Genomic DNA, 26,882 nt, shown 5'->3' on the forward strand with positions numbered 1-26,882 from the left:
CTTCGGATGGCCATTGACCTACAACGAACCTCTTTATCCCGAGTTGTATTTCCAAGAGGCCATAACAGGGACGAAAGTTACAACAAGAAACATCTACAGAATTTCTGCGTCACTGTTCGATGGACATTACGGAATATAATCAATCGAAATTGCTCGATGGTCGACAGTCACCCCTTACAAAGGGGTAGTTTCAGAGGTGCGATCAAAGAGAGAGGAGGTAGTTAACGCATGCATTAATATTAATCGAGAGGTTGATACAAGCAGTCTGCCGTGACCTCTCGAGCAATTTCCGGCGTGGGGGTGAGAAATAGGAAGGGACGAGGTCGCTAAAGATTTGAAAAGCCACCCCCAGAAAACCCACGCATACTCCTAAGGTCAGATAGAATGCACGTATTAACCGTTTCTGGAACGTTGATTTCTCCAGGCATTTGAGAATTTGGCGAATTTCCATGAAAAGGCGAGGAGGAAGTATGATTTTGAATAGGTTAGGAATAATTTAGGGAAACGAAATTAGTGTGTACATACCGTTGGCTCTTTCATTTTTAGAAGATTAATATCCGAAGGCATTGAAGAAACTGGAATCTATAAGATTTTAATTGAAACTCGAGGAAAAGTTGAATTTTGTATAGGTTGGGAGAAATTCAGAAAATCGAATATATATATGTACGTATGTTAGTTTCTTTCGTTTTTGAAAGATTAATCTTTAAGGGTGTTTGAGAATCTCGAGGAGAAAAGAAACTTTAATTTTTTTATAGATTAGCAACGGTTAAAAAAACTTCATACATTTGAAAGATCTCTAGGGACAATTAAGGATCTAGAGAATTTTTATAGAAAATTAGTAAAGAAGATTCATTTTCTCATAAAAGTTAGCTTCCTTAATTTATCTTTCTGATTTTAATTTCTCTAATTAAATAGCGATATGTATTTTTTTATATTTGTTTATGGTCCTAAATACTATAAGACTGTTATAGGTTACGTTTATTATAAAATCCTTCATATAAGTTAATATTTCTGCTGCCATTAACGCATACAGCTTTGTGCTTGAAAGAACAATACTGCGCCATAGTGATACGTATTATTGTTATTATTATCATTACATAATGAACGCCCTTTATCCGGAAGATATTTTTCTCAGTATGAAGTTTTGTCGAAAATAACTCGATGGCGCATCGTTTGCGTCATTAGACACACCGTAGAAAATCCCTATGATGCACAGAGCACGTCACTGAACACCTAACAGAAAATACTCATGACGCATACGTTGCGTTAGCAGGTGAAAGTGTTAATTTAACAAAGCCAAGCAATATTAATAACATCGATGATATTGAACATTTAACAGAATGGAATAAAAACTCGTTCGGATTTCTTGGAAAATACGTAGTAAAAAGACGACAGAATTATAGCGCATAACCTACGTTCGTTTTATCCCTAAAATTTATTTTCAACCCGCACGGATGCATATTTGCCAAAGTTAACTTCACTTTCGTCAGGTTTTCGAAATTTTATACAAACAAGTTTTAACTTCGAATATTTATCGAAGAAATGGTAGAATCAGGTCAATGAAAGGTTGCTTTCTCGGTAGGGGCGAATAATGAAGTGGTATGGGGTAGTTTTTCCAAGACACGAACAGGCTTTTCAGGGAAAGTAACGCAAGTTGGAAACGTGACGATGAAAAATTCACGTTTTCAAGGGGACACACACGGTCTCGGCGACGGAAATATTCATCGTGGATCGCCGATAAACACGCGATGGGGGTTGCTGAGGGGGTTGAAAAGGGAAAGTATCGCGTGCATAAATGCCAGAATACGACTAAGCAAACTTTTTCTCTTTTTAATTAATAATTCACGACCGTCGACACTTTGGATTGCTGTCGACCGACACTAAATACATAACGTTTGGCTGAACTTAGTTTTGAGGTACGCAAATTTGTGATATTTTTTTTTTTTTTATAACATATGGATAATTTTCGACGAGTAGAATGCAAAAAGACTACTTTCAAGGCTTGAAGATCATTATCCTAAAAATAATGCATGTATTACAGCTTACTGTTCTGTATATTACACTTTATGTGAAACAAGTATTTCTAGATACTACTCGTAAAAAGCAATATCATATGTCATGAAAGGAAGTCATAAATTCTATATGCCACGTAACGCGGTTCGATCTAATTTTTATTTTGAGACAGTGTGAATGAGAGGGCAAGCAGAATGTTAGAAAATCGCCATTTATCACATCGCCTGGAATTGAAAAATTCATGCACAACCTTAAGACTGTCTCCCCAAGGAAGAAGAAACGTTCTTACCGTTTCCCTGAGAAACGATGGATAAGTTGTTAAAAATTAAATCCAAATATGCGAATACGACAGTAATCGTACTTACCTAAACGTTATATTTCATCTTACTTTTTTTCAGATATTGAACGATTTTCAAAAAGACGAACGAGAAGAGTCAGTTGATAAATCGACTAAAGTTATCGATGATAAAATGACTAAAGTTTTGAATCGAGCAAAGCCCAAGTACGTTCTTACGAACACATGTGGACACAAAGTCGTTGTTCACATTGTTGGTTGCTGTTCGCATGTAACAATGATATTACGGTATTTTGGATTCCAATCTGCGATCGATTCAGTTGCTAATTTTCCCATTCTAACTACTTTCAAGACGATTTAGTATCTTAAACAAAAGGACAAAATATAACGCTTAGGTGATCGCTATCGTGATAACGCTATCATATCCACATGTTCCGATTCATTTTTCACAACTTTTCCATCGTTTCTTCAGAAAGCGACATCTTTTGTTCCTTGGGAGACACCTTTAAAGATACCGCATGAATTTCTCAACTCCAGGCGGTATCACAGTTGGCCATTTTTTAACATTTTTTTTTATGGAAACGTTTCATTAAGAAACACGAAGATAGAAAAACCTGAAAATGATAAAATGCGGGCGTTGTCAATTCTCTTCTATTTATTCTGCTTTCCAACGAGATGAATATTCCAATATTTACCCGTTTCAACACCTCCGACGTCCTTTGAATAAACGTTTCGCGAATCCTTCGGGATGAAGAAACTCCGGTACACCCACGGGATATTTAATATCACGAATATTGTTTTTTTCGTTTGTCTCCTATCTGTCTCTTCGTCCCATGCAAAAATGCTACTCTTCATGCCACATACTTGAGCAGCCATGCGTGTAAAATAATCGAGTTATCCAACAATGAAATTTTTCTAAAGTTTGCTCTTGAAAATTGCAGGAAGTTCGAGTGGAAGAATGTTTGTCGAGTGGCTTGAAGAAAATGGAGTGGTTTAAGTGTGACTCATTTCTATGAGGAAATACCTAATATTAAAAGAATTATTTTCTGTGAGATGTAATAATATTTATATATCTATTTGTAAATCGATGATCTTATTAGATTAGATATATTGTTTAATTAAAATCTTATTGGTTAAGAGGAGTTGATTATAGATAGCATAAAAGAAAACTAATAAATACTAGAAATTCTATAAAACGAATTAAGTAATGCAAGATGAAGATTGATAAAATTCAAGATTTTGGTAGCTAAGGGAAATTCATTATAAATAACATAAAGAAAAATGGAATAATAATTATATTATAAATCGAGATGAGATAAAAATACTATAAATTCTGTGGAACAGATTAATTAATATCACATAAGATCAATATTTAAAGAAATATCTGATTCGATAGATTTCTCGCCTGGCAAATGAGAGGATTACTGATGATTTTCGAGAAACGACTACTTAACGAACAATATCCAGTTGAAACCTAAATAATGCATCCCCTTGCTAAATCCAATTCCATCCGTACGGGTCACACGGTTCCCGGCTAACGTGGATTCCCCGCGAGCCGTGAATCCGAATTCCCTTTCTCCGTTTGTCCACCTGATGCACTGTACGGTTTCACCGGTTTCGTTGAAACCCTTTCGACGCAACAAGTTTGCCATTGTTCCGTGAACCATGAGTGAAAAGCTGCCGGAAATGGACCGGCAACTCTGCTTCCTTTCAAACACCTCGCGCTTTCCCACACTTTTTCTTTTGTCCCTCGCTGAGACGAGATGCTGAAGCTATACAATTTGGTGGCAGAATCGCGTAGATTTCTCGATATTTAACACCAACTTTACCGGATCATATGACCGGTTTCGAAATTTAATTGAAAATTGTACATGCATTGCTATATCTCTTGTTCGTCTAACTTTGTGCAATCAATATCTCAATTTTTGTTAATGTAAGAATTTATATACAGTTAAATATCTTCTGCAATAGTTTACATAAATTTACAATAATTTACATAAAGTTGAAGTTAAAGACCGGGCCTGGTAAGATCAATGTTAAAATATTCCTACTTTTCGATATCTAAAATTCCTAGAGTGAATTTTTGGGAATCGAATATATATATATATATATTGACTTTTTCATTTATGGAAGGTTAATCTCTGAAGGTATTCAAGCACTTAGAGAAGATGCGTCCATACTTTTTTCTGATTGAATTAATTGATGGGTGAAGTTAATAGGAGTTAGGTCTGAATGAATTTCTGTCGAATTAGGTTAAATTAGCTTTGTATATTAGGTTAGTGTTAATATGTGCAGGAACTGGTTTAGGTTTGGTACAATCTACATTAAGTTTGACTTGATTTTATAATTAGATTTGCATGAAAATTGGACTTTTGTGTTGAAATTTTAAATTAACTAAAATTGTGATTAGCTTTAGGTTAGGTTTGATTATTAAGTTTGTATCGTCTTTAAATAAAGTCCTAGTAACATTCCAGTTAAATTTGACACAGCAAAGACTGTAATTAGGTTTATTGAGGTTTGACCAAGCATGCATCAAGTTTAGCTTAAATTGAAATTAGTTTTTGGTGCAATTTTACTTAGCTTTTGATTCAATTCGGCTAAGATTCTTTATAGTATCATATATAGTAAGTTCAAAGAAGTTTATATTTATCTCGTCTTTCATGCATTACATTTTATGAAATTAGAAGTCGAATAAGTCTTAAACTATCCATTTTCTAACACAAATGTCTTAATATCTTTTTGTATATAATAAAAAATCTAGAGTTCTATTTAAAAAAGTACCGCCTTAAAATCTCCTTAACAAAATGAAATCGAAGAAAATTTTTTCCATTGTTACATGTGTTTCTTGTAATGGTTTAACTTTGTCCTGGGAAGCTTTTCATATAATCGCCAATACAACAGGTATTTAGTTGATCTCGTTTAATTGAGACACCCTTGTATATGCATTTAAAAATACTTACACCACTCCAGTCATACGGAAAGAAGCCGTCGTGCTCGTTCCAGTTATCGGTATCCACGTAGTACATCCCCGCCGTCATAATGAACACCCAAACGGCGAGATTGATGGCGTTTAACACGTTATTGAACACCAATGATTTCTTCACGCCTGCGGCCATTAGCAGCATCATCAGTAGGGTGATGACGAACGCGAGGAAATCGGGCGGTCGACCTTCAACAAATCAAGATTATCTTATTCGTCGTCGTTTATACTCTTTTCACATTGAATTATCGAACGAATTCTCTTCAAAAATAATTCGTTGCATATATACGTAAACTATAAAGATCATTGTTATAAATTAATTAATGTTAAAATAGGAAAGTCCGTGGTATCGAAATGAAATGTTTGTTAATCTTTTTGCATCTTTGTTAAGCTTGGAATATATGCGATTGAAAAGTGTCATGCTAATTAACGGAACCCAATTTGTGCCATCGACTAACGAGACCAGGGATATCGGACTTAGTGGAACGTTTCCGGTTCACTTCGTCTCTGTAACCATTCTCAATAGCTGGAAATCTCACCTCTCCTCTTCTGACTTTTTGGGAGTCGATTGCTTTCAATCTGAACCATTCCTATGCACAACCACGATACTTTCCATACTTTACGAAATATTAGATAGATATTCCATAGGGTGTCGTAATAATAGTAATAAACATGGTATGATCGATAAGACGATGATTCTATGTGAGAAAATAATGTGGAAAATGTTGAGTACAATTTTTTCGCAATTTCAATAATATCTAAACAATTTTTCAATTTTTACGATTTTAAAAAGATATTCTGTTAGAAGGGATCTTGGAATCTAAATAGTTGGAAATCATGATATATAATAGTAAATGTAACAACTTGTTTCTCAAAAAGTCCCTAAAGCTGAAGAAGTCCCTAGAATCTAATTTATACGAAGAGTTATCGTAATAACAGAAACAACAGCAATACTCTTCGAAAGATTCTTCAACAATTTAACAATATAAAAATAGAGTAGAAGAATCGCGACAGAAACATAATTTTCGATAGAACGAAACGAGGCGAAACGAAAGTCGCCGCATTGATGGAAACGCGTCGAAGGGATCTCAATTTCCGTCGTGGCGGCGTTAATACCGAATTGTTTCCTTTACGTGTTCCCTCATCGTCTGGATTTCTGTAGAAAATCAATTTCTGCATTTCAATCGTCCAGTATCTTCATCCCCTGCAGCGGTTGACCGTCTTCATGCCTTGATCGTTGTTTTATTTATTTCACCAGTACCTTTTCCTGCTCCCGCCCTACATCCACGCCACTATTGTCGATTTTGCATTCATTCGTTGGATATGAATTTTACTGTGCTCTATTTCTCGTCCGTTTTCCGCCGAGACATTAACTTCGATTCGCTGTATTCTTTTTTCACTTCTTTTTTCAATTATTCTTCCCTTCCTTCTTTTTTTTTTTTTTTTAGTTCTTTTCTCGAGGTCAAACATTGTGACCCTTGCTGGTAAAATTGCTTTTCCTTCTTCTCTTTATCTTTCCCTGCTTATTTTTCTTTTTTCAGAAAAATATAACGAGGTTTCTAACAAATGAAATTCTCTGTCAGAACACTATCGAAATTAATCGTTCATTTAATTACAACTTACGAGAACTGATAGTAGATTGACTCACATCACTATGATTCTCAACCCCTTAAATAATTATCCAAAAGGTCTTTGCTATTATCCAAAATTAATATATTCTAATAATTATCTAAAAGTTGATTGGTATTAGACTTGGTGTCCAATATAGAAAACAATATACTTTTCACTATACATATACCCTAGAATAACCAGAAAAAGAATTATGGAAAAGCTATCAAGTTACTCGAGCCACCGGGACGTGAAAGAAAAAAATATAGAAAATCGATGTGTATGATGGAGAGGCGAAAATGTCGAAGTTAGAAAGAGGACGTCGATCATCTTGGGCGAACAATGATAATGGCAACGCCTGGCAGAGCTTAGGAAGTTCGTCCTGCGGAACTGGAAGTCTGTTTGATCGAACAATATATCGTCGAATGGCGCATTGGTCCGCTTGATAGAACAAAGAAGACAATTCTCAGAGGGAATCTCCTAGGTTCCAATCGAATCGATCATCAGTGTGCTCCATTGTGCTCGTTCGAGGAACTGAAGACTTAGTAATGTGAAAGTTTTCGGCATTATTGCGAAAATGGATTAAATCTAACATCGGTGGGATTTGAATTGAATCTGTGGTATTTTGGAGGTTAGGAATTGTACATTTTACGAGTTCATTGAGAATCTATTTCATAATCTGAATTTTACCACTATTGTTATTCAGTAACATTAAGGATTTATTTCTCCATCTGGAACAAAGACTACAGTTGTATTTTATACCTAACCCCTTTAGGGATGAATTTATTAAGACTAAGATTAAGGTTAGAAAAGTATATGTCTATTAAGTATTGAAGTAAACCATTTTTATCCCATTTCATGGTTAAATTTTTCAGAAGCTAATTTATCAAGGTTAGAGGAAAATGGAAAGAAAAGATGTTTAAAAAGGAAAATTAATATAACCTAATTTGAATAAAGAAAAATGTTCAAAATAGGAGATTAATATAGCTTAACCTTTAGATTCCTCGTCAATCATCGATCAAAATTCCTCTAATCACCGATCAAACAGATTCTTCATATTTTCTACTGAAATATTGAACAAATGAAATCTAACCTCAAAAACGAATGAAAAGAAAAATGTGAGAAATCAGCGAAAACTACAAAAGCCCTTCTTCATCCTAGCATACCTTAGTTCGCGTTATCTAACCTCTCTTTAAGGCTTGTCCTCATGAATATTAAGTTCGAATAGCGTGTACGTGTTGGATACGTGAATCACGGATCACCCAGTGTATCCTTTGCTGCGAAACGAGGGGAAAAAGCGGCGAAGGGTCGCCCAGAGGAAGAAGGGAACCCGGGGATAACAAAAAGGGGTGCGAGAGGGGCGCTTGCGCGGATCAAATCTAGCACCTGTGCACCTCATCGATCCGAAACGAGGCCGAGCACTTCGATGCTCTTTAACCTGCCCACCTGAACCCACTTCCTCCATTCTTATTCTCCTCATCCTGCGGATGTCAGATTCTTCGTCTTCTCTCTTATTGTAAATCGATTCTTTGATCTCTTCCTAACCTCTAACACTGCAGTTGGCAGATCTGATTTCTAAACTCAATTTATTCCTTTGGATACAATTCTATAGGGATCCTTGAAATATGGCTGCTTATAATTAAGTTAGGGTTAGTAGGACTCATTTTTCTTCGAGAATAAATTGAATTTGGTTGAATATATACTGTCACTCATAAATATATCAGGATATTTCGTCTGTAAAAACAGTATGTGTATTTTCTCGGAATATACGGAATACGGAGTCACTAGAATCTACTATAACTATTAAAAATGTAACAATGTACGTACTACTATATACATATATTTGCTGTTTAAATATCATTATTGTACCAATATCGAAAGTCTTTCTATCAACTTCGAAGAACACTTTAAAGCGATTTTAAGTCCAAATTGAATCCTGTTAACAATTGGTTAGTTTTTATTTCGACTTGTTTCAGAGTAAATCTTATTTGAATAACGTGACAATGTATTTTGGTAACATTTGGAATTTATTAATACTGAAAGAAAAGTCACTTTAAGGTCATTCTAAGATTATTCTAAGTCCAAATTGAAGCCTTATTAAATATAGATTATATTTTATTTCAACTTGTTACAGAATAAATCTTCTTCAAACAAGCCTAAACTTCTAAAACCAATTTAAATCTGTTAATGATGAAAGAATAAAAATACATCGATCGAAATCTATGGAACACCCGGTAGATTTTAGATGGCTGAGACCAAGGAAAAAAGAAAAACAAGGAAAATAAGTTGGCACTTCTTCCTTTGTTCTCCGATGGGACTCCTAAGTACGATCCAGCTGTGCAAAGTACCTAGGAAGCGAAGTATATGTGGTGCATTCGAATAATGGCGGACGCACGCTTCGTTGAGAAAGCTGGCTGAATCGTTACCATCTGCTGGGACGATGAAATGGCAAAGGTGAAGACGTTAAGGAAATTCATTCAAGGATCATCGGACAGGGACCCTTTACCAGCCAGCTGGAAATATACACAAAATGTCGCTTTTCCGTGTTCTCACTAGATTTTTCAAAGCTTTGGTCAAAGCAACCCTTGGCGAACAGAGACACTTCTACATATTTCGCGTGGAAGTTCGTCAGATAGTTCAGATATTATTATTGCTTCAGACAAACATAACTTAAAAGATGAAACAACATAATAATAGTTAATATTTGACATGCTTAAGTATATTTGAAGATTTAAGAAGAAAATTGGGTGGTAAATCGTGGAGAAATGCTTTTTGATCGAACATAACCTTAAAATTGAATTCTAAGTAAACACTTGACTGGCTTGACGATATTCTATTATACATAGCCACAAAGATTATGAGAAATAAACTGACTGCAGTTAATGAAAAATTGTGATTTATTCATATTTTGAAATACTTCTTGGTTAAAATAAATAAATCTGGATATTTTAAGGTTATGTAGATTAAGTTTACATAATTCTAATTTCCCATAAACCTAGATTTACTACTATTACAGATAACCTAACCTAGCTTTTCCACCAAGTTTCCCAATAGCCTCATGACATAACCATTGAAATTATCGTGTGTCAACGTAAAGTGTAGTCAAAAATTTGCAACGACATTAAAATTTTGTTAAGAACTGTATCTCTTGGACGATGAAACCGACCCTCGACGATTAAAAAGCAGGAAAACGTGTCCTATCGTCAAATCGCAGGTCTTCGTGACTCGTTAAGCTTTTTTTCGTTGAAACAAGGCAGGAAATAAAGAAGAGATTTATTGTTTGCCAGGAAATATTCCTTTGGCCTCGTGCACTCGAGAGCTCTAACTTGATAATTGTCGAGCTAACGAAGTATCAATTCTTAAGTTATTTTTATACGCAGGACGGTTTATCGTCCACCATATTTGAATAACCTGAATCTATTGAAGAAAATTTCCTAGCTAAAAATAGATACGATATTACTAGTCTTTATTAAAGAAACGTAGTTTGAGTATTATTACATTACTATAATTTAGGAAGTATAAAGTATCCAAGAATATTATGTCAGATATTTTATATCAGAAGGATTTAAGAGAATATAAGATTTTTATCAAGCTTCTAAATTAAAATTCAAAAGTAACTCTTTAGAAGTAAATTATGAATACAATAAAGTTGATTTCCACGTAAAAAGCGTAGTTCATAAAATCTCAAACATTCTTCTCCATATTTTACTAGAAAAAGATCCACAGCTATAAATATCAAATAACCAACCTTTATTAAACAGACATAGCTTAATTTACATAAATAAATTTTGATGAACAAATAATTTCTCTTATTAAACCGCCATGAACGAGTGAAAAATTGTGAGATATTAAAACGGAACACTTTGTATATCGGATGTACTGATAAATCTGCCATTATTAATCATTACTTATTACATTCCGGTATACTTAATTTATTATAAGTAATGGCAATGGCTGACTAATTTATGCGTAAACCTTTTCCCGCTTCCTTTCATTTCCCCTTCTCTCTTTTCACATTTCATATTTTCTCCTCGTCCGGTTTCTAATTTCCGGTCTTTATATCGTTGCTTCTACGGTTATGTTGTTTCAGACTAAAACATCGTTAACGAAGATCAAACTGCGATGTTCTATTAGCTCAATCGCCATGTCGATGTCTTCCATTGTTTCTTCTACCACGAATTTTCCTGAAAACGACCCGATAAAAGGGAAATTCCGATATTTCTCTCGTCTTTTCTCAGATAGAGAAATTTCCTATCTTATTTGTCACGAACAACTAACCTGTGATCAACGATAGCTGAACGATGGTAATTCTTCGATCTTTTAGGTTATATTTTATATTACATATTTTTATACATACATATATATTTATTAACTATTTAATAGAAGTTTCAATGTACAGATCAGCAACTTTGTACAATAATGTTTATTGAAAATTTCCAAGAAGATATAGAGAAAGTAATTTATTGAATTATTTTATTACATAATATGTATTATACAATGTTGTTATTTTTGTATTCAGAGGTAAGATCATATTAGCTATTATTTTATTCTTTGGATAAATCTGTCACACCGTTCTGAGCCGAAAAACCTTTATTGCATTTTCTTACATAGACCAGAGATAAAAACAAAAGAACATCTTAAACCTATCTTCTAGTTACGATTTATTGTAACTAGCGTATCTGCATATAGATGGCGAGCACGAACTCACGTTGTCATTTTCAACATATAAAAACACTAGTCTGCGAGGCAAGAGATTTTTGACCATCGTCGCGAATAAATAAAAATAAAAGGAAAAGGGATTAAAAAGGATTTGGAATACAGGCAAAATATACGGCTGGAACTTTTGTACTGGTGGGTCGATTTGGAAACAGATGGCTTCGCAAATGGTGGAAGGAAAAAACAGTGAAAGAAAGAAAGAAAGAAAGAAAGGAATTCAAGCTTGTTTCACAAAGAGACAAATGGTGGCCAGGAATATTGAACTGAAACGCGTTGTCTGTTTTTTCATCTCTTATTCTCTTCGTCTCTTTCTATTTCCGTAGAGGATTTTTAAACGATCTCTCTAGTATTCTATCCTACAAAATCATATACGCAATCCACTTTCCAATTTTTCCCTTCTTTTTTCTCACCTTTTCCCAATAATTAATTTTTTTAATCGATCCTTTGTAACGCGAATTGGAACTGGAACGTATCGTTTCAATATGTTTTAAATCATTTCAGTATGCTATGTTATACAGTTTCTAACGTGTACATTCTTTGAACGAGAAAGTCATTTTTGAATTCTAGATTTTCATCAACTATTTGCCTGGAATTAAATTCAAGGTAAATCTGTACACTTGTATGAAACGTGGAATAATTTGCAATAAATTAAACGATCGTGTTATAAATTTACAATTTCAGTATATTTCATTCAGAATTCACCCTGAAACGAGCTGAAATTAAAGTTAAAATTAAAAGTAATGGCAAGCCAGTTTTTTTCGTTAATCAGTTGAAGATTAGATTTTCCGAAAATTATTATTTATTGATACTTTGACTGGGGAGGAAAGCAAAGTTTCTTTTTAGTGACAAAGAAGACAATGTAGGAGAAGTGTAAAAAGAAATAGTACAACACAAGATGATAGAAATAAAAAACGAATAATAAGTTACAACTCAGAAGAAGAAGGTAAAATATAAAATTAAAAATTCAAATACAAAAGTTATAAAATCTAACGTTGCGACATTTTTAAGTTCTGAAAAATATTAAATTACATATCTGTAGAATCTATTCCCTAAATCGTCTCTTTTCCAAATTTTCCTACAATATATTAACGATTACAAAAGAGGAAGATTAGGAGTGGACGGGGTATAAGCTCGTAATAGAACTATACTGAAGATTTTTATTTGCCTCAAATGATCGTTTCGTCACTCGAAACGCGTCAACTTTAACGCCTCATTGATTTTACGAGCACACTATATCGACTTTAGCAACTGTAAGTCCGACTATCTGAAACTTGCTACTTAAACCGCAGGTCTGACTAGGGTCGAGCCCATGCCACTTGCACCGCGTTCCAGCATACGTACTACTGTCCGAACTGTCTGACCATAAACTTCCCTAACTCCTCAACCACGCTCTCCACAACCTACAAAGCAGAATTCTCGTAAAAAAGTTTCGCTGAATCAAGATTGCCAACATTTTCAACAAATATATTTGGATATAGTGGATCGTAAAAGTGATGGAACACCTGTGAACAGCTTATGTGTCTTATATGAAACATTTAGAAGAACGACTGTTCAATTGATTGAGAAATTAGATTTTATTTTGAAATTATACAGGGTATAATAGAAGATGTGACACTAATTTTGGAAACTGGTTGTACGACAAATAAGAATGAAAAAGATTTATATAAACATATGTTCAAAACTCTATCTTCACAAACAAATTTACTCTTTTGATTTTGTATTACACAATTACCTTTACACGGAAGACTATCATGCATTTAGACGTAATCAGCGCTTGTTAGAAATTGCGGAATGAACCGCATTGTTCGAGTGAAGATCCGGACTGGATTCGTAGAATCTTTTCTCGCGCTAGAGAAATCTAATAATCAGATTACCAACGTATTTGTCGCGGAGTAGAGAACAAACCTTTGGGTGCGAAGGGTCGACTCGATCTCATGAAATTAATTTTCCCGCAAACTCAACTCTCGTTGCTTCACTTGCTTTCCTAGCGATAGTAGTGAGAAAATGGGCGGATCAGCAGTCCTTTTTCTATTTTCTTTTTTCTTTACATAACACGTGTCTTTCAGTGAGAAAATCAAGTATAGTATTAATAAAACAAATTATAAAATATTTTAAATAATACTAATAAATTAAATAATCTTAGAAGATTTGATAATATTCCGCGATATTCATGAGTTTTATTAACCCTTGCAGTAAGATTATTTTTATAGGAAAATTCATCACTATCCCCCGTCTAAGAAGATAGGAAATAATGATAAGATTACAAAAAAAATTACAAAAAAGGATTACAAATTCTACTTTTTAGAACATAAAATTTCTTTTGCCATCCCCTTTTGTAATCGGGATTTTTCGTTCCTGTAATTCATCACTGTTGCCTTTTCGTTGCAGACATCCAATGACCTAAGCTAATTGCTTTAAACGATCCGTACAAGAGCACACACTTCATGATTTTCTTAACTATAAATAACACTAAAAATAATATAAAATAATGATAAACTGTACATTGAAGTAACTACATTGAACATATGAATTATTAAACACATGCTAAATAAATGTTCTATAAATTATTTAAAATCTGACTGTCCTGAAAGAATGCATTCACACAGGCCTCGGTATCAGTAGAACAATCCCATACTCATACAGACATCAAAGTGTCACGAGCCAAATACGAGACGCATAACCAATACTCTCAAGTAGAACTATCCGCCACTGGTGAGACACTCGAGTAGAATGATCCTTGTACGCGATCGATCCACCGCGAATAGAATGTTCTACTTTCACGTTCACCAGTAGAAGCGCCGCGTGAGTAGCCAGACATCCAGAAATGTAACTCGTAACAGGGAGACCGGATATCCAGTTACCCGGGTTCCTCTTTGTTGTTTCATCAACCCGTGTTCATACCGCGTTATAATCGGATGCAGTAGAATAATCCTAGCACAAGTCTGGAGACACAGGGTGTCCTAACAATTTTGATATAGGCGACAAAGAGAGTATTTCTACGAAAAAAAATAAATGGAAAATATGCAAAATATATGGAGTATCATAACAAAAAGGAAAAATGGAGGGTTTCAGCATTTCTGAGAAAACGAACACTTATTTTTCGATGTATCATGTCACCATTTTATATTCTCTCATAGGTATTATATAAGAATGAGATATTTTATTCATCCTTTTATTCTGCACCATTTTTAACTTTTCCTTGTGATACGAAGAAATATATAATGCGTTAAATTAGACTGTGAAAAATGAAAAGTACATTGCACACCACAATTTCTTGTAATTACCATGAAACTGCAGGAAATTTTCATTCAAATTAATACGACGTAGCCCGTGATAATGAGCACACACGGTAGCATTACACAGTAGGAAAAATGTAAAATTCAAAATTCGTTAAAATTGACATTTCCCTTTTTCCTCGTGGATTCTTCATATTTAAACTTGGTTAATTGCTGACTGAATACGAGAAAAACAGTTAGTGGTTTGAAACGAAAATAAGTGAAATATATGGAATAAGATTTTCCCCCGAAAAGCCTCGTTTTCAGGAAAATAAAATTTGAAAACATATTCCGTAAAACAAGTAAATTTTCAAATTTGATATTCTCGGAAATAGAGTATCCTGTGAAAAAACTGTATTCTACATTTTCGATCAATTTCACACGTAGAATAACGCCCCACCGACTCTTCTCTACTGTCCAATCCGGGTCTGATCAAATTCGAATATATTTGACAAAATTTCAAATTCGATTTTCTCAAAATCGAAACGTCATACGAAAAAATGTCATTCTACATTTTCGACATATTTCCACACGTACGATAACCTTCTATATAGTACTATAAGCCGATGATTTTATCCTGTCCAATCGAAAATTAGCCAAGTTTGAGTATACCCGATAAATTTTCAGATTCAATTTTCTGGAAAACGAAGCATCATATGAAAAAACGTTATTCTACATTTCCAATTTACTTTTTAACGTAGAGTTACTCCCATTTCTATCGCACCATGATTTCTGGACATCATGTACACGTGCAAGTAGTATAAGCCAACGATTTATCGGATCAGCCATGAAATCTCTTCGCATCACTGCCACTTGTGAAACATCGTATTAACGACCACGACGAGCGTGAGTAAAAGAAACAGACTATCAAATGAAGTTTCTTTGAGCTGGTACGCGATGTAAATTCTCTTCAGATGCATTTTCGCCTGTGTATTTCAACTTCTTTGATGGATCACGGAAAAAATTGTCGGACCGGATGTATAAAAGTACTGTGGCTACCTTTTTACCATTTTACCTAGAAGCGATAGCGTACCACCTCTTAGTACTTTTTAGCGCAGGTGCAATTTTTCAGCGAGTCATAATGCCATCTCCTAACCGTTTCCCTTAAGAAACGCTTTTTACCAAGTAATGTATAATATAGTATCTTTTAAACATCTTTTCACGTGAAACTATTTTTCAATTAGTTATAATGGCAGCCTTTACCGTTTTCTCCAGAGGGAAAATTTCATTCTGAAATTTGTCGTAAGGTATCACCTCATAATAATTAACAGCGGTACTCATTATCATTTTTATTTATTTATTTTTTTTTTGCAAGATTTCAACGAGTACGTAAACTCAAAAATAGATTCTCACGAATGCGGCGAAAATTCTTCGAAAACACGTAAATAGATCGTATAGCCTTTATCTTTTCGAAATATATAATGATCAAGAATTGGTCATTATTTTTGGAATGTTCGAAAAACATTATCCCTGAGAATGATGCATATTCAGGAGCTAATAAACGCAAACAACTGACACACGACTGTCAATAAGTTTTTCAAATAGATTCCGCGTTGTTTCTAAAAGCAGTCGTTCATCAGCAACGTAGCATAAATGTGTAAATGTTACGTATTACGTGTACAGTTCGTGATAAATAAAAATCGTACAATCAGAATACAAATGTCAGAATCGTTTTTAATAAATTCATTTCAATGATGGAACTTGTTTATCCTGCCTGTAATATTATGGACAATTGCAAGTCCCAATATAATGATAATTAGCGGATTCCACTGTACATTTTGTAGTCGCGGTATAGTGAGCGGATAGGGTAGGAACGTAGTTAAACGGTTGAATGAGATAGTAGCTCACCGAAAATGGTTCCCACGCTGTTGGCTATCGCTCCGGAAACGGCTCCATTCGTAAGGGCATCCAGGCAGGCGCTAAGAGCGCAGGCACACGCGCTCGTACCTATAAGGTACTCCAGTATCATGTTCCATCCAATAATGAATGCTATTAATTCGCCTACGGTCACGTAACTGTACATGTAAGCGCTGCCAGTTGTGTGAGGCACTCGTACTCCAAATTCGGCGTAACATGCTCCTGTAACATCAACACGAAACATCATGTTCAATTAAATAAAATACAAAGGAGCTGTTGTTTTTTTTTTGGCTAATTTTTCTTGCTGCCACATTTCAGGATTATTCTTTCGATAACTGTATTATCACGTAAGCGTTTATTATATATTCGATAAAGCGCCTTTATGATATTCAACACTGAATCATCGATCGCGCACTTCTTTTGGTTTTTAGGTTATCTTCTGCGCTCCTCGATATTATTACTATTAATAATATTTTCAATGAAATAATAACTAATTATTGAACCTGGGCCTATAACCTGTTGTTATATCTGTATTTAGAGGTAGGATCGCAAAAGCTATTATTTTATTCTTTGAATAAATCTATCATACCGTTCTGAACCGAAAAACCTTTGTTGCACTTTCTTACATGGACTAGGGATAAAAAGCAAAAGAATATCTTAAACCTATCGATTAAATCTATCGATTGTATCTAGAACTATCTTCTAGTTACTATTTATTGTAACTAGCGCGTCTTCATATAGATGGCGAGCGCGAACTCACGTTGTCATTTTCAACAGGAGCAGATATTAGTTTGGACAGAAAGTAACGTAAAATTTCAAAGGTTACGATCTAACTTGGTTCATACATTTCTTAGTAAAATTTTTTATGTTTGGTAAAATGGAGCTACCGTATAAAAACCCCGACTGAACTTTCTGGCCAATCAAATGCATAGTCACACGATTTCAATTTTTGTCCACGATAACACGATAGAAAATACGAGAAAAATTCTCGAAACTTCCTTTGATGTCATATAACAAAATTTGTAAAAAGCTGTTGGTAAAATATTTGGAAAGGTTCTAAAAATATTTTGTATTACAATATAACGAACATACTCAGAATATTTTCTCGGGAAAAATTTGTTTATTCCCAAGCACATTTTCACTGAGACGTAATAAAATCTCTCAATATGAATTGTTGATAAAATACCCAAAAATTATCAAAATGCTTTTTCATATGTCAAACGCGCTCAATTCGGAATATTTTAAAAACGCTCAAAGACCTTTTTGCTATAACATAGAGAAATTTCTCAGTACGAGTTATCTGTAAAATACCCAAAAAATTTCCAAAACTCTTTCAGATATAATAAAAAAAACATTCTCTGACTGCTAATAATAAAAGATACGTATAAAATTTCCAAAACTATTTTTACCATAATATAAAAAAAATGTTCAAACCATCATTTTAGCAAAATACCAGAAAATTTCTTAAAATAATTTCTACATAAAATGAACAAAATGTAGCCGGAATATTTTTCAATGCAATATGAAAAATGTTGTGAAAATTCTTCCAAATTAAAAGCACCACGCAAATTTCCAAACTCCTTTTTTCTTCTTTTTTTTCTTTTTTTATCCATATGACAAAATTTGCCCAACCTTAATTTCAACTAAATATAAAAATGTTCTGAAAATATTAATAAGTAAACCAACCAAGAAGTTTGCATTTTCAATAGTTTCAAAGTTTCCTACCATATTGAAAATTCCTCTGAAAACATTTTCCAATGAAAAATATCACAAAAGCTCTCAAAGCCATTTCACCCTTTTTCATTAATATCAACAAGCTTCGTCAAGCTATTGTTGTTTCACCAAAATAGTAAAAAATTCCTGAAACGTCTGACTCGAGTTCGAAAAAAAAAAAATCGATGGATAGTAGCCAGAGAAACATCAACGGAATAATGAGGCAGAGGCGGCGATTAACGATATGACATGATAAATTAGCAGTCGGCACCGGCGTACATCAGTTATCGACGTTTTAATCCGTTGGTTGATTCGACCGGACAACCAGCCACGTTCTGATGTAACAACTGATTAAAGCTTCACGCGTTTAAAGGCCGCTAATTGATGCGCGAGTACGACCTGCAATGATTTAAATTAATTAGCCTCACGGCGTCAATTTCCTTCCTGATTTTTCACTTTTTTTTTTATTTCATTGACCGTGACAGGTACCTCGCTCGAATAAATATTAAAATGTTCGATTCGCGTTTCATCGCCGATAATCTCGTCGTATGGCGGCGGATAATTTTCAGACATGTTAATTAAGCACGCTTACGACGTGTTTGTTTAATTCGTTTATTTGGAACCATCGTATTTCGCGAGAATATCAACGTGCAATTTTCGTGGTATTTTAGATTTACGCTATCGGAACAGATGTAGGAGCTTTGGTCTGGAAACTGGTTTTTAACTCGGCAAATATCGGACAAAATAACGCTCTGATAATAAGAATAACGAATGAATAATTAGCTTGTGTATTTGTTTAACTTGTGGGAAATTTATGGAAGCAAAAATATTTTCTGTATAAAATTGTGTTAGTATTCTCTTCGATATAAGAAGGAAACATATCGTATGTTTTCTTTAAACTCAGAAATCTTCTCTAAATATTCTCTTTGATACAAGAAAAAAGAAGATACAATATGTTGTACCTTTAGAAGACAAAATACAATATATTTTACCTCGAAAAGGATACTAACATATTTTAGACAGAATATTATATATTATATATGATATATAATATTTTATAATATAACATATTTTAACTTTCACAGGTTGGAAATAAAAATTTATTAATACAATGTCTTGTGTGTTGTTGTAACATATTTTATCAATCAATGTATTTTATATACGACGTATTTCCATTAATTGAACATATTTCATATTTTTACTTTCACAAATTGAAAATGAAAATTAATCGATGCAGCACCGAGCATCTTTTTTACATCAAAAAGAATATAATTCATATAGAAAATATTTCTATTTTAAAGATAATACAATGTATTGTACATATATTTTTATAACACATTATTATTGTATATGATAGAGAGAACTGAGAAACAAACGTATTATGTAAGATCGCCACGTAGCAATCCACGTACAGTTATGGGATTCACGCGTCTGGTTACAGGAAAGCAAGGCTGATGTGCAGCTCGTAAATCTAATCCGACATTCTTTTCCACTCGCCTTGAGCCATAGCAGCTGTCCTGCCGTATATGTGTCAGCAAACAGAGATGTATGGAAGCACGTGCACCATGGTGATCATGGACTTTATTCGTGACCGGTGGCCTGATATAGGAAAAATAGGAAAACGGGTTTTTCCAGCGGCGAGGGAAGGTTTGATGATACAAGTTAGATGAGAAAATGGATAATATAATTATATACCACGTGTCGTGTAACTGTAGTTTTGAGAAAATAGTTTTGCAACGAAAGTGGTAAAAGATTTTATCGGATAAAATGAAATTGTTTAGATTGACTATTTACGAGTGAGAATATCGTGGAGGTTTCAAAGTCAGTACATTTTTTTATGGTATGGCATCAAAGTGGAAAATAAGATTAAAAGCTCTGTGAAGTTTGATTTTGCAAAATTTATGGAATGAATCTGAGCGCTATGGGACAACGTTGAAATTTTCGAATATTTGTTATTAGTCGTTTTCACACGCGTTCATTTTGATATATTTTTGTGGAAATTTTATTTCAATCCATTAGGAAAACTCAAAGAGAATAATTCAAATGAAATAATTAAAAAACAGGATTTTAGTTGATTCTGTTTTATACTGTAAAGAAACAACGATTCCTATAACTAATTAGACAATTGTTAAAAAGAATCCCATGGTATACACCGGCCGGACAAAGGAAAGTGTAGCCAGGCTATATCTGTCTAGACAGCCTATAAGTAGAAGCAGACTGTACATTGTCAGGCATTTGTAAGTCTTTTAAGATGTGACATGATAACACGATTTGTAAGTAGAATATAAGCTATATCCCGAGTATAGCAAGTAGAATAGAATTATAAGTAGCATTCTGTTTTTAAGGAGAATAACTTTGTGTATAATCAGACTTTTAGAATAAAATTGCGGTAAGCAGAATATTATAATAATTTCTATTTTTTATTAACTTAACACGTGTGTTTTAATGCAATTATTTCTGTTGAAAATTCGTTTCAACGTTTTGATAAGTACAACACAGTGTTACAAGTAGAATATCACCAATTGTGATCGGACTGTGATCAGACGGGCAAGTGAAACAAGATGTTAAGGGGAGTAACTTTGCATATAGACAGACCATAAAATACAGTTATACTAAACAGGACAATGGAAGAATTTATTTTTATCATCTTCGTGTATGTCGTACGTATAAAGATATACTTCATGTATTGTACATTAGAAAAATTGTTTCTGGCATGGACGTCGACTAAATTCTATTTTACGAATTCTCTAAGCGGAATACAGCGTTCCAAGTAGAATATAATCGACTGTAACCGGACAGAAGCAAGTAGAACAGAATTATACGTAACAGCCACCTTTTAAGGAGAGTAACTACGTACTTTGTCAGACATGGAAATAAAATTCCCATAAGGAAGGCAATATGACGATTTATCTTTTAATTATCTTCGCGTATATTATAGTTGTCTAATAGCGTCATCGACTAAAATTCACTTTATAATTTAAAATGAGCATTCTTGTGAATAATGTTCTACGAATGCTTGAAAACAGCATCGATTGTTCTCGTCACAGAAAGAATGAGCAATGAGAAAGAATGTTTTTATGGCGTATGCTTGCAAATCTTTGATTAATTCTAAATGACAAAATGGAAACGATGATATACGATTTCCCGACTATTTATACTATAGAGATCATCTGTACATGCGTAAAGATAATTTTATTTCATTTTATTTCTTATTAAGTTTGTTTCTTTATAAAGATTTGATAAACAAGCTTCTAAACGCGTCAAATTATCTGATATCGATTTTCAGAAAAATTATATATTAGGAGTTATATGCATTTGTTGATCTTTGTCCCGAGTCCCCGTTCAAACGAGGATAATTTCATTAGAGTGGGGAGCGATCGAGCATTCAGTCGTCTGGTGTAAACGCGCCCTAAGGCAACGGTGAACTGCGTGTACAATCGGCGTGAGCCACTTTAAAATCTTTCCAAGTGGAAACAGAATTGGATCACGTGATGTTTTACCGCCTTGGACCGTTCTCGACGGTTTCCGCCACACAAACACCATAAATCTAATCCAACCGCGTATCTAGCCGACGATAAATACGGTCGAGAATTCTCGCCGGCAGCGATGGTAAAACAACGCTTCCCATGAAGACATACTGCTGCCACAGCTGCGTATACCATACTTTTCCCAAACGTTTCTCTAACACACAAGAAGGTTAAAACATCCTTCATCTCAAGGGAAAAACACATAATCCTTGGACTTGTTATTACAGGCCCATATTTATCTTACAATATTTCATTTTATTTTCAATATTTTGTTTCTGGATGTTGGCTACATTTTTCAGTATTTACAATTGTACTTAGAATGGCGAGATATCAAAAAATTTGCAAGATGCTTTTGTCATTTGAAGCAAGCGAGATCTTCCATATTTTGAAATATTAAGAAAAAATGAGCGAGATTAATAAGGAATTAAAAATAACTGATTTTGTTGAAATACCGATTGGTGGAATTGCACCTTTTTGCAATTTATGGTTTCATACTCATTTTCTTTGCCTTTTGATGTTTAAGTTTTTGGCTTCTATTATTTCGCATAAATTTTTCAAATTCTTGTAAACTGACTTACCGGAAAAGATGGAAGCAATGGCCGCGATTATGAAGGAGATGACGACGCCTGGCCCGGCGACGCTGCGCGCCACCATCCCCGCGACTAGGTACATCCCTGTCCCGACGCAGGAGCCAACCCCCAAGGACGTCAGGTCCAGAGTCGTCAGGCACTTCTGTAGCACAGAAACTTTCGTTTAATAACCTGTTTTATAATCTTCCTTTGATATAATATTTAATAGAATATTGCATTTCATGTTATTTTCAATATTTAATGCAATATTATATATACATATAATATTTAGTAATATATTGAGTCCTCTGTAGAAGAATTATATCATTGGCATTAGAAAATTGTCTGTCGAATTTCTTAAAAAAAGAGAAAAATATACTGATAGATATCCAAGAATTTTTTCATCAAATTCTAGTGACTGCAAGAAACTCCAAAATGTAAAAATACTATTTTCTTCCACTGTTTTCAAAATAAGAAAAATAAACTCTAGAAAATATCTAGAGGATGTTTACAAGTCTTCTCACTATATCTAGTGATAAAGAAAAACAAAATTCACTAAATCGTAGAAAATAATTTCAAACAATCTCAATTCGTGAAGAGAATAATCTCTTTCCCAATTTTTCAAATAAAAAAAAAAGAAAATCAAGTAACAGACACAGACTTCCACTGAAAAGAAAATAACTAAATTGAGGGAAACAATTTCCGAACGTCCTAATATATGAAGACACTAATCTGTTTCCCTATTTTGCCAGACAAGAAAAATGACGTGTAGGAGCGAAGACATAACATATTGCGAAAAGAAATTAATTCCCCATGGTCTATCATCGCGATGATTGATCACCTAGCCAGAACAGGAGATCTGAAGTAGCGTAGGAGTCGAGCGCAAGGGCTTGTAAAATCCTGTTAAAAATAGCTAGGGATCGATACGTGCAGGTGGATAACACGTACACAGATGCTTCTTCCTCTCAAGAATCCAGAATCTTAATGTCAGCCGGCTTGTCGTCGAAAGAAACATGGAGATTGCTCCCCGGCACAAAAAGGAGAGTTAAATTTGTTCCACGACTCTATTTCACCTTGTCTATTATCGGAGCGTACCTACCTACGCGAACCAACATCCAGTCGATGAGATAAATAAAGTTTCTGATTCGCTGGAGGATCGTATCAAACCGTGCAAGTGGGAAATCTTTCAGAAAGAATCGTATTTCTAGGGAAAATAAAAAGTCCCTATAAGACAAATTGGCACTTTGTATCTTTCTACTAATATTTGGTAAAATCTTCCATAAAGCTATTAAAATATACGATTATAATTTTCAAGAGCAATTAGGATTATTATATGGAAAAAAAGGAATCGTAGGATAAATTAATATTAGTTCTGTACAAGTTTCTTTTTTAAATTTTTTATACATTTCTGAGGGCTAAGATAATTGAAATTACCGAAGAAGTAGGATCGTTGTTTACAATATCAAAAGTTCAAGAGGCAGAATCGAAGCCGTTTTCAGCTGGATTGTTTGAGGTTATGTTTGAAAAAGTTCAAAAGAGAATGGAGACTTAGTATGAGAAAATACTTGCCTGTAATTTCTGCTTGGAATCGGTCGGATGCAGTGGCTCCGGTCCAGTTTTCCTCTGGTCACCCTGAAGACTGTCTACATTCTTCGTTCGTATAAATTTCCCGAAGAGCTCCAGGCCCTTTTCTCGATTCATCAATTCGAGCTTCATTTTTCCTGCAACCAAATGTCATCAAAATATTTAACAAATAACAAACAGGATCATCTTTCTCTTGAAATTTGAAATCTCTCGACAAAATTTTAAATCAACCTCGCAAAGTTCTAGTCTAATTGAAATTTGGCTGACTCATATTTCACGGTGTCAACTTTTCTTTCTACCAGGGACACATTAATGGCAACATTCATCATTTCGAAACTCCCTAGACTTCGTCTAATTAATAAACGCCTGCACTTCGGTGTCCCTCCATTACTTTCTATTTTACAAAATTAAATTTATTCACGTTTAGTCAAGTTTAAAAACATTTCCCAGTTTTAATTATTTGACTCGAGATTTTTTACCTGAAAATTTTAGTTTCTCGCTATCTCGAGAAATCACTGCAGTTTTTATTGTTTCATTAAGAAAAGGCCAATTTTTTAAATATTTCCTTATTTCGTAAAGAAAAATTGAGGTCTAGTATACAAAATTGAGAAAAGTCAACAGAAAAATGGGGAGGTCAAATTTAAGAAAAAAAATCCCTAGAATCGAATAATTGGATACGAATGAAAATTTGACATGAAGATTCGCGGATGGGTTCGATAATGTCCCTCATAGATTTTCGAAAGGTTAGGAAGTCGCACAGGCGAATTATCGATTTATTATCCAGCGACGTCTGACGTCGTCTGCGCAGCATGCGTCTTTTGTCCTTCCACACGATATCCCTGGAAAGAAAGAACCACGCGAAAGAAGAAAATTACGTCCCGCGACCTCATCACTCTTAGTCACTTGCTAGGAACCATATTGCCCGGGGGAAACCACGGCCAAACAGAAAACCACCTATCCAACACGCGACCAGGACATTCTAGCGTATCAACATTTATTTCCAGCAACTTTTCACCACACAGATGCCATTTTCAAACGTTTATCTCAATTTTGTACGAAACCAAAAATTCATTTCTTAAAACTACGATAACATTATCTGTAAGAGTAATAAAATAAAAAATAGACGAAACAGATAGACAAACATCGAAATATTTTCTAAGTAATTGTTCAGAATCAGAACTTTATATCGAAGAAATATCTTGTGCAACGAAGAAGTTGATTAGAAATGATAAAAGAAGAGAGAGTATCGAGATATTTCGAAAGTGATTACTAAAAGTTAAATAAAGAATTTTTAGAAGAGACTGTTCCATTTAGGGAGGTGCTATTTTCAAGGAGAAAAAGACAGTGGACTGAAAATAGAGTGAAAGACGCCACTGTAGCTCCAGAGAGTAGCATGGACGCAATAGAGAAAAGAAGTATTGTGCAAGGGTGTAAACAGGAAGGATAATCGTTCGAGGAAAAAAAAGGTGCACTCAGTGAAAGGTACTGGCAGATAAATTATTCAAGGAACGCTCCGAAAGTGACGTCTATGAAAATGCCCCTTGCGCTCAGCGATGCTAATGGAATTCCTGAACGTTGTCCGATCGCTCACAGACCGATTCTACTGCATCCAAATCCTGTGAATTTCCAAAATCCCATTTTAAATCAACTGTTACATTTTAAGCTCTCTGACATCTTTCAATTCGAAAACTGCCTTAATCCATACAGCAAAATATTTGATGATAAATGATTTATCTGTATATTAAAATGGTAACCAAATATACGAGAGAATCCAGAAATTTATTTCAAATAATTGGACCATGGTGGCCACAGCTATAAGTTAGGTTTGAATTAGGTTAGATAATATCTAGACTGTGAGTAAAAGCAAAATTTCATTTAAACTAATTGGATCGTGGTGACCACGCCTATATATCAGCGTTAAGGTTATATTTATACTATATTTGGGTAAACTTGAGAATAATTTAGATTTATGTTAGGTTGAATGAAATTTGGGAAAAGCTAGGATAAAATTGAATTAGATCTGGGTCAATTTTCAGTTACATTGGGGTTAAGTTTGAGTTAAATCTCATCAAGTTTAAGTTGGCAATTTACTTTCTAAGTATCAAAACTGTTTTGGAATTTCTCCGTCGAGCAAGTTTTTATAGCGGTCGTTTCTGGTGCGTTTCCATCGCGGAGGTAGGATACACGCGAAATGAAAATGCCAATTAAAGGCGAGATGGCGGCACGATAGAATAGCGGATGAAAGTTTCGCAATTTCACGGATGACGTTCGGGCATGCACACGAGCGTGCAAGAAATAATCGCGAGCTTTCAGCTACCCCCGCGCAATGGGGTCGGGACGCGATTTTTCCGGTTACTTGGTAACGAGCCACAAAAGGGATTCGTTGGTATGCGACGCGGCATTTCCCGTCATAACGGATACGTACGCGGTTTCATACAGTTCCGACTAGTTTTTCGAAAGCTTTACGCGATTTTTCTTTCATGAAACTTCTACCTAACCTCTCTGTCTATTTTACACTTTTATTTCGCTTCAATAAAACCTATGACCGAGTGTGTTTCGTTTACATGTAAATGCTCGCTCAAAAATAGAAAATGGCGTCCAAAAACAATCGTTCTTGAAATTTGTATACGAAAAGATAGTTTAAAGGTTAAGAAGGAAACCAAAACGAATTCTCGAGAGGACAAAATATGTCGATTATTACTTGTGAACGATTCTTAACCTCTAAAACAACATTTCGTATTGATG

At 34.4% G+C, this 26,882-nt stretch overlaps 1 protein-coding gene and 2 long non-coding RNA genes across 3 annotated transcripts in view; all 3 read right to left on the reverse strand.

Annotated features, from left to right (window-relative positions):
• LOC132914847 (probable cationic amino acid transporter) overlaps window positions 1–26,882 on the reverse strand; it is a 66,040-nt gene that overhangs the window by 14,182 nt on the left and 24,976 nt on the right. The window contains exons 2-5 of the mRNA XM_060974332.1: window positions 24,123–24,274; window positions 22,563–22,716; window positions 16,736–16,966; window positions 5,269–5,477 (exon numbers count right to left, since the gene is read on the reverse strand). Of these exons, the coding sequence (XP_060830315.1) occupies window positions 5,269–5,477; window positions 16,736–16,966; window positions 22,563–22,716; window positions 24,123–24,269 (741 nt within the window). The 5' untranslated portion in view covers window positions 24,270–24,274. The remainder of the gene's footprint in view (window positions 1–5,268; window positions 5,478–16,735; window positions 16,967–22,562; window positions 22,717–24,122; window positions 24,275–26,882) is intronic.
• LOC132914883 (uncharacterized) lies at window positions 10,630–11,488 on the reverse strand. Its single transcript, XR_009659706.1, has 2 exons — window positions 11,175–11,488; window positions 10,630–11,080 (listed from the first exon to the last, which is right to left on the reverse strand). It is a non-coding gene; the product is annotated as an uncharacterized LOC132914883 (long non-coding RNA).
• On the reverse strand, window positions 14,706–15,415 carry LOC132914886 (uncharacterized). Its single transcript, XR_009659709.1, has 2 exons — window positions 15,271–15,415; window positions 14,706–15,065 (listed from the first exon to the last, which is right to left on the reverse strand). It is a non-coding gene; the product is annotated as an uncharacterized LOC132914886 (long non-coding RNA).

This window comes from Bombus pascuorum, chromosome 15 (assembly GCF_905332965.1).
Source record: "Bombus pascuorum chromosome 15, iyBomPasc1.1, whole genome shotgun sequence".
Lineage (NCBI taxonomy): Eukaryota > Metazoa > Arthropoda > Insecta > Hymenoptera > Apidae > Bombus > Bombus pascuorum.